This window comes from Haliotis rubra, unplaced genomic scaffold (assembly GCF_003918875.1).
Source record: "Haliotis rubra isolate DU_JTF1 unplaced genomic scaffold, ASM391887v1 Scf1447, whole genome shotgun sequence".
Lineage (NCBI taxonomy): Eukaryota > Metazoa > Mollusca > Gastropoda > Lepetellida > Haliotidae > Haliotis > Haliotis rubra.
Genome location: NW_025765389.1, coordinates 14,782 through 30,777, shown reverse-complemented (window position 1 = coordinate 30,777; position 15,996 = coordinate 14,782). Strand labels below are relative to the sequence as shown.

The window sequence follows — 15,996 nt, the reverse complement described above, 5'->3', positions numbered from 1 at the left end:
CCGGGATTTGTCATCTGATGACGTTCTTTATGAAACTAGGTGTGTATCACGCTGCCATCATATATATACAACGCAGACGATGAAAAGTGTATTGCGGATCTATCTTATTGTAAAGCGTGACGCACCATGACACCTCAACAACTTTCCCCATCCGCAAACCCCACAGTAACAAAACTCAGTATTCAGTGTAAAAAAAACAACAGTAAAGAGTATTTTAAACAACTCAAAAATCATTTGATACTTGTGGGTTTTTATTTTAAAGAAATTGAATTGTTTGTAATTTTTATCAATATGTTTTGTAAATATATAAATAGCACAATCGCCAGGGGCTGAAGTGATGGTGTAAATCCAGCTAGGGTCGATGCAGGAAGCAAACGGATCGTAAGACCCCATGGTCCCCAGTATATTATGCGTAACGTTGACCCTCCTGACTCACACCCAAACCCTGCCGTCAGTAAAGCGCTTCAGGTAAAGCGTGACTCGTATTAAAACAGTCCGGTTCCACTGCCTCTGGTTAAACGTAACATGTCTGCGTCTTGATAGGTCCTGTGTGTGGTCGTGTAGGTCGGAACCAGCAGAGCACAGTCAGTTCCTGGAGATATATCCTGACACTTTACCTCTGAGCAACTAGTTGCTGGAATGGTTGCAGTCACAAATATGTGGCGAAGATCTGATCTGTCACACGATGCGCTCCGGCCTTGGGCGACTGCAACCGAGGGCTCGTGGAACTGCTACGACGGATTTGCAGTGTGGGCTTGTTGAAAGCAGATTTTAAACAAGACAAACCTTCCTGTATTTCCAGAACAATCAAAGGTACACATGTGTGATGATTACAAATTGAATCGCAGGCTCCTTAAACCATTGAATAGTTAACACTCATATTTAAAAAGCTGAATCTAATGAATTTGTCCTAATTCATGTGCTTATCGTGTGTAATGAATGTTGATAGTGAAGATACTAGTTTTTGACAGTCATAAATTAAAATACAATAATCATCGAACATTTCAAATTGATGGCAGCCTGGCACATGTCAAGCACCACGTGACTGGTGTTGTCGATCATGGAAACCGAACAACCCATGCTGTTGTCTGGAATACATGTATTCCAGGCGATGCAAATGTAACTTGTACAGTGCTTCTGTATGTCCTCAGTAGAATTGCACAGGTAATACTACTATATATGTTCAGAATCAGTCATTGCCTAAGTAATCACGAAACATTTGTTTCAAATTTGTTCCTGCACAAATGCTATGAAATAGTATTTAATTCATTTACTAAAAACTACTATTTCAGCTGAACCATGGGCATCTACCAGAAACGCTGTATTTACAAGCCGACAATTCACCAAAAGAAAACAAGAACAAAACTGTACTGTATTTTTTGGCATTGTTAGTCAAAATTGAAAATCTTCAAAAAGGTATGTGTTCTTTTTGCAACATATTTACATATACAGTGTGGGAATGCATGCAATAGAGGTCATTAAGAGGATCTTTAACATTCTTTATTAGAATCTCAGGATATTCAAATAATCCAATAATTGAATGTGTAATTTAATAGTGATACTCTTTTCCAGATGAAACTTTCATTTCTCATGGTGGGCCACACTCAAGAAGATGTGGACCAGCTGTTCAGCGTGTTTGCAAGGGAGCTAAGACAGAAACCTGCTGCAACACGTGATGCTCTCCTGCAAGTCCTTGCCAGCAGTAACGACCCAAAGCCCACTGCTTCTGTACTGGATGGTGTTTGGGACATGAGGCAGTTGTTTATCAACTGTGATTCACCTAAAGGACACAAGGAGGCACATGTGTTTGTGTTCAGAATGGAGGGGTCCTCAGTCTCCATGCTTTATAAAGACTGGCCACTGAAAAGTGAAACCTACAGAAAGGTGTCATTAGATTTCAAGGTTGACCTGTCAACACTCACACCTGTCACTCTGGACAAGAAAAATGTAGATGACACCTGTAAAGCCATGGGGAGAGACTTGGCCAAATGGGTGTCATCTACCAGGCTGTCTGAAGAGGAAGGCTTGTGGTGGGTGTCCTACATTAGACAGATGGGGGCATTCACACACCGGCCATCAAGCTGTCCGACTTCAAGCCCTTCATGCCTGCCCCAAGGGAAGAGAACAGCCTCCCAAGAAATGTACAAGAGGCAATAGAGCGAAGCAATGAAAAAATGCAGAAGCAATCAAAGGTATTTTCATTGAGTTCCAATTGTTAATAAAAAATGATATTGTCATCTGTTATACAGCGTTAGAGAGCATTTAATGTATAAAACATCCAGACATCAAGATGAATACCGATTTAAGCGACCGCCTCCGTGGTGTAGTGGGTCCCCGCCTGGCGCTCGGCATTAATGGGTACAACAAGGACTGGTCGGCTCGGAGAGCTGTCCGCCCGGAGCAGCGGATACTGTTTTTCACATGTCTTTGTATGTCAATTCTTATTATCATTTCATTTTCAGGTATCACTTACAAAGCACAGAAGACAAGCCTCAGCGGAACTCTGAGATGGTGGCCTGATTGTAACACTGATGTAAATATGTATATGCGATGTATATATATATATATATGCACTGAACATTTTTCTTTGTATAATCACAAGCTAAATTTGCTTTTGCCTCACTGTCAAGGGTTTGCACAAGTTAAATTGAAGTAGATTTTGGAAATGATTTGGACTTTGGTCTCAAATGGAGGGGTGGGTTTCGTTTCCACACAAGTCGAAAACCATTCAATATCTTTCAGCAGAACTTAGCAGATATATGAGACATATCACAAAGAGGTGCATTTAGCTATTTGCAGATTTTTGGCATTTAAAATTTTCCTGGTTTCCATGGAAACGATTCAGACTTAGTTTCATAAGGGAGGGGAGGGTTTCAACTTGAAAACCTGTCATTTTCTTTCTACAAGACTTGGCAGACATATCAAACAGATCTTGAAGTGGTGCCTTTTGCTATTTGCAAATCTTTGGCACTTATGTTTTTCATGATTTCCATGGAAGCGATTTTGACGTAGTCTAAAACAAATTCAAGTTGGACTTTAAGTAACTGCCAGATGATTTGTTCTTTCAAATATGTGGGGGCCGGGGGTGGGGTGGGGATTTGTCATCTTCTGATGTTTTTTGTTGGAACTGTTGTTAAGTCTGATATTGATTATTCTCCTTGTAAATATCCCTGTCCAGGGAACAATAGGTAAAAAACATAATGGTCCCCTGTCATGGTTAGAAAGTTCCTTCTTTTCTTGGAATTATCATGTTTTGATGTACTTATTGATCATATTGTGTTATAATTGAGGTATAAATTGAATATGTGATTGATGTAAAGGTTTGAATGCAACTCTAAAAAACTAATTATCACAAAAAGTTATTTAGTGTTAAGATATAAATATCGCATAGGTCTCTCTTGTAACACAGTATTGTCAAACTTGTCACATGATACAATTCTACTTTCATACATTTTACTTTCGATGACATTAAACATTTGCTATAATCTTTTCTTTGGATATTCAGATCTAAAATAATGATGAAATAACTGAGAAATTTGCGTTGGTTGAAACGTATTTGGAAGATGTCACAATGATACCGACATCTGCACAAGAAATCTTTGTAGTTCTTATGTATGTCCCTCACCTACGATATATTAGTTTCATTATTTACATGTTATTCTTGTTATAGTTTGTCAAAGTTTTAAAAAAATTTGCTTTTGTTACAACCAGACTGCCATAAAGAAAAGCAAATAACCAAAGTGTATGTTTTTGTGTTTGGAATATATATATATATTTGTATATGTACAGCATGTGTAACTGTAATGTGGTCTATGGCATTTATGAAACAATACATGCAGTTATGTTATATGACCTTGTTTGTGTTATTTTCCCACTGTCTGATGTTAAATCTGCTTTCTATGATAGTACAGAATATGATGACAATGACATTTTTAATGCAGATGAGACTGGGATCTTCTATAAATTGTTGCCTGACAAAACTTTGGACTTTAAAGGTACTCATTGTCACGGTGGAAAGCGTAGCAAAGAAAGGTTGACATGCATGGTCGCAGCCAAAATGACAAGCACAGAAAAACTTCCACTTCTTGTAATAGGCAAAGCAATGAATCCTCGCTGTTTCAAGAATGTTAAGTCTCTTCCCACAGAGTACACTGCAAATAAAAAGGCTTGGATGACATCAAGCATTTTTCAAGATTGGCTAGTTAAGTTGGACGAAAAAATGCACCGTAAGCGGCGACGAATTGTGCTTATTGTTGACAACTGTCCAGCCCATCCTTATGTAGACAATCTGAAGGCCATCAGACTTGTGTTTTTGCCTCCGAACACAACATCCAAGACTAAGCCGATGGACCAAGGCGTCATCAACAACCTAAAGGTCCACTACAGAAAGCAGCTGATGATCAAGGCCATTGACAAGAAGGAGTCTGTAAGCATAACAGTCATTGATGCAATGCAACATTTACGACAGGCTTGGGACTGCGTCCAACCCCAGACAATCAACAAGTGCTACTTGCATGCAGGCTTCAAGATCTCAGACCAGACCAACACCCAAGACGATGATGACAGCGACCCTGAGGATGATGTGCCCCTTGCCACCCTACTTGTTAACAACATCACTCTTGCGCAGTATGCCAGTGTGGATGATGACTTAGTAACCAGCTGCCCTGCCAGTGAGCAAGACATCGTCCAGAACATTATTGATTCCAGGACCAGGACCCAGCTTCTCAGTGACGACGAAGATGAAGACGATATGCCCCCTCCTCTACCACCTACTCTTGATGCCACAACAGAAGCCCTAGAAGTCGTCAGGCGTTATGTGATATCGCAAGACGACGGACACGGTGTAATGAGAGGCTACAACATGGTGGCCAACTATGTTACAGAGAAGGAAATGAAGAAATGTTTCACAAAGAGACAATCCCTCATGACAGCTTTTGTGGAGTAAAAAGTTAGACTGTTAGGCTAAAATATTTTTTTCGTTATGTTTGATTTTTATTACTTTGTATTATAAATGTATTACTTTACACAATGAAATGTTAGGGAATAAAACATGTCATATTACTTACAAGTGTTGTCTGTTGTTCTGCTGAATACATATATGTCAAGTTGGATAAGTAAAATACCTGATAAGTAAACAATTTTGGCGAGTCCCTTGAAATTTTACTTATCAGGTTTATACTGTATATCTCATCTTGATTGAATGGTTGGATTTCACCAAGTATTCTTATATTTGGCTGGCCTCATTAAAAGGCTGTTACATTTTTAAAAGTCACATTTACTTGCACACTGCAAATTAGATAATTTCAAAGTAAAATCTGACAAAGAGCAATTCATTTAGACAATTTTAATGTGTGCAGGTGTACAAATAATGAAGGCTCTGCTTAATATGGTTTCAAGGATTATGCATCTGCCATAATTCAGTGTTCCACTGTCCAGTTAAGGTGATTATAGAAGCAACAGAGGCACATAGACCATATTATAAATCTTTTCTGCCAGAAATTTCTGCAGAAAAAAAATTCTGCCAGAAATTTCTGCAGAAAAAAAAATTCTGCCAGAAATTTCTGCAGAAATGCGTTTTCAGAGGCAATTTGTGAGCTTATGAAAACATGAACACACTTATATTTTTGGATTCATCTTCTTGAGATCTTTCCAATGATATAAAAAATGTTTTTGTAGCATGCTTCCTTCTGGGTGTCAAGTTAGGACTGGCTGGCCATTCCTAAGTTGTCCCGCCCAGCCTTAAAATATCTTGACCACCAGAAAATGGATCAGCTGATGGTTATTCGCAACATTATGGGGATAGTTTTGGGCAGTCAGGCTTGAATGGCAGGAATTCACAGATTTATAAAGCAGCAATGAATAGTTAACCCCCTTTTTCGTATTAGTTAGTAGCTTTCAGGCGAACGTTTGATCTTCATAATGAAAACTAAAATGGAACGAAAGCCGCCAGCCGAGGCACATGGGCAGCATCAGGTTATTACTGTGAAGTCAGTTGTCTCCAAAGAAATCAATTCTGTCCTTTTGAAATAACTATAGGCGTAGGGTGTAACGTGTGGCCAAATTTTCTGAGACAGCATACCTCTGTGCAGTGATGAGCCCTCTAGTAATGCAAGAATCCACAGTCTGTGGACTTAGGTATCGTGTACTCCCGATAGCGCAATGGTCTGTTCATTCTGTCCACCAAAGTGTTATAAGTTAATAATATTTAAGCAGTTATGCAAAACTGAAATGTATCAATAAGTGAAAAACACTGTTTATAGATTCAACAACCCCGGACAAGGAATCACTATCAGATATGGAAGTGCGTCAACGGCCAACTGAGGACTCTCCAGAGAAGGCTGACGATCAAGTTCAAATTGACACATCGAAAGTAACCCTGAAGAAAGAGATTGGTCTTTTAAGTGGTGTAGCCTTTGTGGTGGGATCAATCATTGGTACGTTGGGTGGAAGACGTATCATTAATGGAAAGGTTAATGACAAGGTTCTAGCTGATTCCAATCTCATACATGACCAGTACTTGATGATAGTTTGTTTGTTGTTTAACGTCGCACTCAGCAATACTCCAGCTATGTGGCGGCGGTCTGTGAAGTATCTTGTCTGGAACAGACAATCCAGTGATCAACAGCATGAGCAAGCCTGACCTCCTGATCCGTTTAGTCGCCACTTACGACAAACGTGGGTTGTTGAAGACCAATTCTAACCCGGATGTTCACAGGTGTTTGTAGAGGGAAGGGAAGTAGTAATTGTCATGTAGGGTATGTCATTGTTAGAGAAGAGAAGAGGGTGAGTGGGAAAGGGAAGGTAAGGGAAATTAGAAGGGGTCAGAACGCAAAGGGGGAAGGACAGTTGGTTGGAAAGAGTAGGAAAGGAGAAAGGAAGTGGAAAGAAAGAGAAGTAAAGAAGTGTGAAACGAGTTGTTGTAAAGTACATGAGTGAGTTTAGTTTTACGCCGCACTCAGCAATATTCCAGCTATATGGCGGTGGGCTGTAAATAATCGAGTCTGGACCAGACAATCCAGTGATCAACAGCATGAGCATCGATCTGCGCAATTTGGAACCGGTGACATGTGTCAACCAAGCCAGCGAGCCTGATCATGACCACCCGATCCCGTTAGTCACCTCTTACGACAAGCATGGGTTACTTAATTAAGGTACATTCTAACCCGGACCTTCACGGGTGTAAGGTACATGAAGATTCCTACGATTATGTATCTGACCAATGGAGACGTGTAAAGTGTAACTATTTTGTAGGTTCTGGTATCTTCATCTCTCCCCAAGGAGTTTTGAGGAACACAGGCTCAGTGGGAATGTGCCTGGTTGTGTGGTCTAGCGGAGCTCTCCTCTCTCTTCTCGGTAAGTATAACGTTCGATATGCTGAATAGTTTCGCACGTATAGATGTGGATGAAGACATTATTCAGTGGTATATATCAATATGATAGTAGGAACTCAAAACTAACTCAGTAAATAATTATCTTAACACAAGACTTGTGTTTTCATGGCGAATAACGTATATCGAGGTCCATATTTGCTTTTGTATTGTTTTTTCCCCTTTCAAGCATTTTGCAGAACAGGGAACAAGTGCAAGCGTTTAACATCTTTCGGTTAGGGATGGAACCATATATGGCCCTTTAAGCAGTTACGCTGTAGAGAATCTAATGTGACTCTACTGAACAAAAATTGTTTCATCTTTTCCCATTCTGTGACCTTTCAGGTTCGCTTACCTTCACTGAGTTAACATCCCTCACACGGACATCTGGAGGGGAGTACGCAGTGTTGCTGAAAACATTCGGCCCTATCCCTGCCTTTGTGTTTGTATGGTCCGTTGAAATCGCCGTGAACACATCGGCAAGAGCCGTGCAATGTCTGACGGTCGCCGAGTATCTCTCCGCCTTCCTGGAGCTGTGTGGGTCCCCTGAACCGCCGAAGAAGGTCGTAGGGATCTGCCTTCTGGGTACCTGTTTGTTCACATCCCTAAATGTCCCAACATACTCATAGCAAGAACAGAAGTTGGAATTAGTGAAAACAGACTTCTTTATACACCGTTGATGTAATTATATCTTCTACTAATCCGCTCGTCAATATATACACTACCTTATTATATTTTTTCCTCTATCATCAACTAATCTTGCCTGTAAGATCTACAACCACTCAAATTGGTTTGTTCATCGTAACTATCAAAACAATCAATCAATCTTCAAAGGTTAAACTGCCATGGATATCGAAACTATCAAAACAATCAATCAATTTTTAGAAGCTTATCGGCAATGAAGTAAATCTCTATCATTTAGGATAAATATATAAGCTTTGATCTTGATGCAACTGTGTTGGAAGTTTTCTCTAGGCACAGAGACTGTTCTCTATAGGTTCGGATGCTGTTCTCTCCAGTGCGGTGGCCGTTTTCTCGACTTTTGGGGTCCGTTTTCTATGTATCACAAATCGTTAATTCTTTCTGGCGTGTTTATTTTCTTTATCAATTCTAGTTCTTCTGGCCATCACCACCTCCTACAGCGTGAAGTTGTCGGCAAGGATACAGGTCTTCTTCACTGCAGCCAAATTGGGAGCTCTCGTTGTGATCATCATCGGAGGACTGGTCAAAATAGGACAAGGTAAGCAAGAGGACAGATATTGTCATACATACAGGCAGACTGAATGGGAGTGAGTTGGATTATCGCAGTATTCTATATACAGAATTTAATTGAAGCAAACTAAGATGCCAATGTTTTAACCTTCCTTTTCGAATAGTGTCCTGGCAGTTTTAATGACACTTTATATAAATGTGCATGTCTCATATGATTACAGTTTTGCGTCATATTTACATAACTATGAGCGATTTGTGATTCAGACTTTCGGTTATGACAAGTGTGTGTGTGTGTGTGTGTGTGTGTGCGTGCGTGTGCGTGCGTGCGTGTGTTGCTTTATAGTGGCTCGATCTGTTGGTTTACAGTACCAACTAAGCAAGACATCCCGTATATAACAGTACTTTAGTAAGTCAATAGTTGGAGCATAGCTGCGTTCTTGTGACCTAATTGGATGGACAAAAATGTTCCCATGTAGGATGTCTTCTCTTTCAGGCACGGTATCTGAGCTACCAACTGGGTTTGATGGATCTGTGACTAAGGCATCCAACATCGCTCTGGCGTACTACTCGGTCATGTTTGCATATGGAGGATGGTAAGTTGATGGTAGACCATTTCAGATTTGGTATGTGTATGTACTGAGTTAAAACAACACCCTCGCCAGTTTGATCCTGTTTAAGTTCCCGTACATGATATATAATAATCCGCCAATTGATACAATTGTTTCCTTTCGGAGATTTCTATTACTAAAGTACATCATTTTCTCCTGAAGATCTTGTTCGAAGATTACTCCAAATGGAATGAAATATGTATGCATTACCATGTTACGTACGAATTATTGAATTTCTCAATCTGCAACCGAACCCTACTCTTTTGAACTTGTATGCATTGAAAATATAATTTAAAATAACATCTGAACACATCAAGGGACAAAAATGAGTGAGTATGGCTTAATGCTGCATCAGCAATTTTGCAGCTATTCGCGGTTCAACAGGTGTGTGTCCAAAAAGACCTCATATAATTTTAATGTGTCCAGGATGAAATGTTGAACAGTTAAATAACAAAACAGACCCAGTTGGAGCGTATAGATCCGTACCATCATCCTATCAATGTGTGCTTAATACAGTTTAACAGGTTTCCTCGTCATGTAATTACAATATCACCTTCTGTTGTTATTTTAGTTGCTCATGTTTATCTGTTTCATGTATGATAATTATTCTTCCTGTGCATTATTCACTAACCATATATAATCCAGGACCTTGCTCAGATCATTCAGTTTTGCTTCTTTGTTCGGTGTTTAACGCCGCACTCAGCAATATTCCAGCTAAATGATGTCTGTCCCTAACTAATCGAGTCAGAACCAGTCCATCTTTGCGTGTCAACAGTTTGAGGACCCATACCAAAACATCGCTTTCACAGTGGAAACAAAAACGTATTATCCTTAAATTTTGTCTTCTTTGTCATGTTTAAGAAACCATATTTTGAAAATACCTTGTTAGTCTGACGTATTCTCAAAAGGCAACCTGTTCAAGCTTTATCTAAAACGAAGTTTTACGAAGACAAGCTGAATGGTTTATGAGACCAAAGGTTGTTCTATACAAGTGGGTGTTTTTCGAGGGAGTGCTCACATTTTGATTTCGAGGCTGTATGCAAAGCTCCAGATAAGATTTAGCTCATGTGGGTACTGGACCCACTGTATTTTTTTGAAGTGGGTATTTTGAATGTTGAGTGGGTATTTCATTTTCCGTTACCCACTGCTTTCAAATATGTGCGTATTTCAGTCATTTTACTCACCTAAGTATATGTCATTGAGTAAGTTTACTAAGCAGATATGTTCTGCCTTATGTCATACCTAATCAAAACCAACTTTAATATAATGGAAATGATTTACACTTTTTTGTCTTTCAAGGAACAACGTCAACTTCCTAATAGAGGAGGTGAAGAACCCTCGGAGGTACTATGTTCATTTGTAAATTAATGATTTTGTCATCAAACCTATAAACCCTGTGTCATAATTTGATGAGTATGCAAAATAAAACCTAGTTTTGAAAAGATCTGTGCCTCAATGTATCTGTGCCACTGCCTACATGCTAATGAATGCCCTTTAACAGTCAAAACAGTTCAGATCGATTGTTCCCAATTGGCAAGTGTGCATGTAATTTAAACAAGAGTCATCAGAAGATGACAAATCCTCCAGGCCCTCACAAATTTGAAAGAACAAATCATCTGAAGTTCCTTAAAGTTCGACCTGATTTTTTTAAGACCCTCACGAATTTGAAAGAGCAAATCATCTGAAGTTGCTTTATTTTTTAAGCCTAGGTCCAAATCGTTTCCATGGGAATCATGAAAAATAAAAATGCCAAAAATATGCAAATAGCAAAAGACACCATTTCAAGAACTGTTTGATATATCTGCCAATTTTAATAGAAAAATATTGGAGAAAGATATTGAAAGGTTTTGAAGTTGTGTTTTGAAGCCCACCCCTCACTTTTGAGACTAAGTCCGAATCGTTTCCATGGAAACAGGAAGAAATATAAATGCCCAAAACCTGCAAATAATAAAAGACACCACTTTGGGATCTGTCCCATATATCTGCCAAGTATTGTAGAAAGATATTGAAATGTTTTCGAGTTGTGATCCTGAAATGAAGTCCATCCCTCCCTATTGAGATTAAATGAAAATACCAAAACTCTGCAAATAGTAAAAGGCACCACTTTGGAATCTGTCTCATATATCTGGTAAGAACCTGGTACTATGTAGGTAATCGGACGGTTAACTCACGCATTGTAATGTTCCGCGATTTATGGAGTTCTTATAGTGACTGAAAATATGGCTTAAACGTAAACTAACCGGAAATGTTTCCAGAACGACTCTATGTGATAATGATATTATTACCTTCGTGTCTTGCTCTACCCTAACTCTATTTAGGGAATGGAAATATATTCATTATACACACAAACGAGTCGCATACAATTTTTATTCCAAGTATAATATCAGCGTCTCAGTCTTCAGTAAGAATAATTAGAAGATCTCTCCAGTTTACGCCTTCAACTAAAATATTATATGTTCAAATCATCAATATTACAGACTGAACGGGATGTAGTTTTCATGCCGATGTTCCTGAACAATCTGTGTTCTTAACATTCAGAAACGGACCATTGTCGAGTATCATCGGTGTAGCGATAGTTGCTGTTGTCTACATCCTCACCAACATCTCCTACCTTGCTGTCATGACCCGTCAGGAGCTGTATCAGTCATCGGCTGTCGCACTGGTACATTTATTGAATGATGGGATCCATCGATACTGGTATTGATCATAATCTGGTGCTGTTTGTCTGGCAGGTTTGGATGTTGGCTTATGATGAAAAGGAGGAGCAATAGTGCCTTGTTTGTACGAACAAGGTGGCAATTTTGTTCATGCTCCACAGGCTGCAAGGAACCCATGATTTAAAATTCGAATCCCGGTTCTTCGTGATTTAGTTACTACGTTTGGTTATGCTGTACGGGTTGCCTCCCTTAGATATGCCAGGATCCAATAATTTTGGATTCGAATACCGGTTTGCTACTTCAATTATTGGGGGTTTCTGATACCTGTGTAACTTCGGGCTTTCATCCAACTCTTCATCCAGACCTGGGGAGACAGGGTCCTGGGTTCAGCCTCCTGGATTATCCCGATCTCTGTCATGATGTCTGTGTACGGCAGCGCTAATGGTGGGATGGGAACAGCTTCTAGGTAAGTTGTACATGAAGAGACTTGGTACCTCATAAGGGTTATGTATAACCTGTTATGTTAGAGGGGGTCCTTTCTAGTCAAATGAAGACAGAACGAGCCTGGCGACATTCACGTGTTTACTTAGATGCCTCAGTTAGAGTAACCTCCCCTTTGCTAGCCTTGCGGAGGCTACATACAGCTACCACTACATAACCAACACTTATGAGATACAGACTGACGAAGCACGACGACGTCTTACCCTCATATTATACATATTATGCCGTGTGGTCCTGTGCATAGAATTCAGGTCACAACACAATAGAAGCTACGCAATGTTTATCGCTGGGAGCCTATGGGTGGGTGACTGTGTATGGCAGCTTGACTCCTGAGAGTTTCAAGGTCTTCAGTCCTGCCCCACGACGAAGCACATGTGGCACATGTGGTCTCTACTTAGGCACTTAGGCAAGTGAGTTTGTTCAAAATTGCTTCTGTTCACCCAGCAGAAAATGGGTAACCAATGGGATAAGTCATGTGACTATTAACCTGCTAAGGCCTCACAAGCAGTTTGGGTTATCCGGGGTAATAACTATTAGGTTGTAGCCCTTTGAGCATGCCCCTCCGTGGTGCCGAATTCAGCGCATTACAAATGCCCTTATTATTATAAGTAAATGCCTGTAAGTAAGCACGCCAACACCATGTGACCAAGTCGGTGACATCGTTCCACACGATAATGCAACCATCACCGACCATTATATTATCAGCCAATCAGGAAACAGAGTTTGCTTGATTTGCCAAGACATCACATGCAATACAACGTACACAAAGGTCTGCAAATGGCAATGCGGAGACGTATTTATAGCTTACAGAAATTTGTATGTCGGTGACAACATACTAAGGCATGTCTTAACGGTTCATAACATACACAATCTAGTTTTAGCGAAACCTCACATGTCCTTCCTGAATCAATGGTACCCTACTTGCTATTCTTTCAAGGCAATTTGATTTTGGTTCGCAGAGCATCATAAAAAATCGTCAGGGTTAACAGTGAGATTTCTAATCAACATTCGTGAATTTGTTTTTGATTGGAACGCTGTGACCATTTTGGTTTCATTTTTGTATCGCTGTCATTTTGTACCACTGCACCCACCATCCACCACCACCATAGTTCCGCCAATGACAGACATACCCATTATCAATGAAATGACCTGTATCAAGCATCTATCTCTGCTTCCTGTCATCTTGCTTTCTCTTAGAATACAGTTTTCAGCAGCCCGTGATGGGAACTGGTGGGAGTTCCTGTCCTATGTCAACGTGAAGAGGTACACGCCCATGCCATCAATCATTTGTCACGTGAGTGGGAGTAAATGTTGTTTTACGTCACCAATCATACAGCTGTATGATATATACCAACGGAGAAAAGTAACTACGTCATGTAAAGTTCAATCAAAAATACAATTACACTGAAATTATTTTCACTTTCAATTCATATTCATGGAAGCATCTCCTCGACTTAAAGGCGGACATCTCCATGTGTGTTGGTAGCATGGTAGTCATAAATGTTTGGGGGAACAGTCTTTGGTTTACGTAAGGAACCATATCCCTGAAGCTGTTTTCAATTGGGACCATGAGTAGGTCACGGCACTTTGAGATACCTCGGTACTCCCGGTGACAAACAACGTGCAAAGTCATATTTGGCGGTCGCGCGATTTGGAACCAGAACTGGTTCTTGAATATACGCTCGTCACCGGAAATCTGGATCCGGAAGTAAGCTCGGTCCCGTCTCGCATATCGCAAGTTGGCGCGCGCAAGGGGAACCGGGAGTAGCGCCTTGCGAGACTTACAGGACCTGTTATCTGCTGCCACCGCCTCGCTGTGTACCGCAAATTGCAGTCACGCTCTATATTGACATTAATTGTGTAGATTCACTGACTTTCTTTTAGGGTGTGTCTTTATGTCTCTTATCGCCAGTAAGGGTTTCGTTAATAATCGGGTTGTGATTAAGCATTGATCAGGCGAATATTGTTATTTTCAAAACATAAAATTTACATTTTATATGAAACACAGTTGATGCTAATAAAGAAGTCATCAACAAAAGGGCAAACAAACTTGCTATCTTTGTTCGTTTAACTTTCAACCCTTTTCTTGGAATGAAACGAACTGTTACTCTACGAGTTTAAAAGATCTTTTTGCGCTTGTGAACTTTTGATTTTGAAACGGCAACATTTTAAATCGACTGTACAATGATTGTGAATACTTCCTGGTACATTTCCGTTCTTAAATTGTCGATAGATATGAATATTACTTTTAACCACACAAGGACGTGACACAAATACTGCTGGTGTGACTAAATTTTAACTCACTCACTCACTTACTCTGATGCATCTGTCATAGTCACATTGATGTTTTACCATACATGATTTAAATTACCATAAAATCTTATTTATGAGGTATTAACATTGCTATTATGTAGTTTAACTCCTCCATTCTCGATTGAGGTCCTGGGTGTTGATGTTTGGTTACAGGTGCTCATCTCTGCCTTCATGACGCTACAGGGAACCGTCACCAGCCTCATCAACTTCCTCAGCTTCACCCAATGGGCCTTTTACTGTACCTGTGCTCTATGTTGTCTTGTGCTGAGGTTCAAAATAAAAGACGACCCGAAACGAATAAAGGTATTGTTTTATATCACCATTCTGATCATGGGGGCGGTGAGGTAGCCTAGTGGTAAAATGTTCGCCCGTAACGCCGAAGACTTGGGTTCGATTCCCCAAATGGGTACAATGTGTGATGCCCATTTCTGGTGTCCCCCGCCGTGATATCGCTGGAATATTGCAAAAAGCGGTGTAACACTAAACTCACTCACTCGTCTGATAATAGTTTCAAATCCTGGTTCAGCACGTTTGTGTATCTTGGTATGCGACAAATCCATATCTAAAAAATGAAAAGCATCTATACCTTCAGCAGCAGCAACCTCACACGTTTCGCAGTCAAGCCGTGATACGACTCAATCATCCATTATGTAGTGATGCTGGAGTTACCGTATTGGTTAAAGCGTCCACCGAAGGCTCAGGTTCGATTTCCCACATGGGTACAATGTGTGAAGCCCATTTCATGTACCCCCCGCCGTGATATTGCTGGAATATTGCTAAAAGCGTCGTAAAGCCCTACTCACTTATTCATACATCGTGTGTCCTATTTTGGAACGTGTACACCAAATTCGATTCTTTAAACGATATAAAGTTATAGTGTGTTCAAAGAGGTATGAATCCAACTCACTCACTCATCTTATGTCCGATCTTGACACATCTACAACAAACTCTTCTTTCAGGTTCCAATCCTCATCCCCATCTTCTTCATGCTGTGGTGTCTGTTCCTGGTCGTGGCACCTATTGTAGAGAATCCCCAGATTGAGCTACTGTATGCAACCATATTTGCTGTTGGTGGCCTTGTCGTCTATTTCCCACTCATCCACTTCAACCTGAAACCGAAATGGTTTGGTAGGTATAGAACAGTACACCAGTACAGCTGACAAGATCAGACATTCTAAGAATTGCTTCACAATGTATATCAAACAGGTGTTCACTTCCATTAACAATTCATTGGTGTCCACGTTATTCGGATTTTATAACCAATTTAAAGCATTCCGTCATATAAACATCCCAAAATACCAACAGCAGCCAGATTAATGTACAAATATCTGGACACAT

The 15,996-nt window shown here is 40.1% G+C and overlaps 2 protein-coding genes across 2 annotated transcripts; both read left to right on the top strand.

Moving 5' to 3' along the window:
- Window positions 1-4,219: 4,219 nt before the first annotated feature.
- LOC124269405 (tigger transposable element-derived protein 4-like) lies at window positions 4,220-4,945 on the top strand. Its single transcript, XM_046704409.1, has one exon. It carries the CDS (start codon window positions 4,220-4,222, stop codon window positions 4,943-4,945), a length of 726 nt encoding a protein of 241 aa, XP_046560365.1.
- A 1,350-nt stretch (window positions 4,946-6,295) lies between these two features.
- On the top strand, window positions 6,296-15,700 carry LOC124269403 (b(0,+)-type amino acid transporter 1-like). Its single transcript, XM_046704408.1, has 11 exons — window positions 6,296-6,434; window positions 7,252-7,353; window positions 7,713-7,952; window positions 8,482-8,607; window positions 9,073-9,172; window positions 10,487-10,531; window positions 11,726-11,849; window positions 12,207-12,310; window positions 13,543-13,639; window positions 14,812-14,896; window positions 15,618-15,700. The coding sequence occupies exons 1-11, from the start codon at window positions 6,296-6,298 to the stop codon at window positions 15,698-15,700; spliced, it is 1,245 nt and encodes a 414-aa protein (XP_046560364.1).
- Window positions 15,701-15,996: the final 296 nt, after the last annotated feature.

Excerpts from the sequence above, each read along its gene's own strand:
- LOC124269405 (XM_046704409.1), top strand. The coding sequence starts at position 4,220 with ATGCACCGTAAGCGGCGACGAATTGTGCTTATTGTTGACAACTGTCCA.
- LOC124269403 (XM_046704408.1), top strand. The coding sequence starts at position 6,296 with ATGGAAGTGCGTCAACGGCCAACTGAGGACTCTCCAGAGAAGGCTGAC. Across the intron at positions 9,173-10,486 it reads ATGTTTGCATATGGAGGATG|GAACAACGTCAACTTCCTAA; the intron begins GTAAGTTGATGG and ends TTGTCTTTCAAG. Across the intron at positions 13,640-14,811 it reads TGCCATCAATCATTTGTCAC|GTGCTCATCTCTGCCTTCAT; the intron begins GTGAGTGGGAGT and ends GTTTGGTTACAG.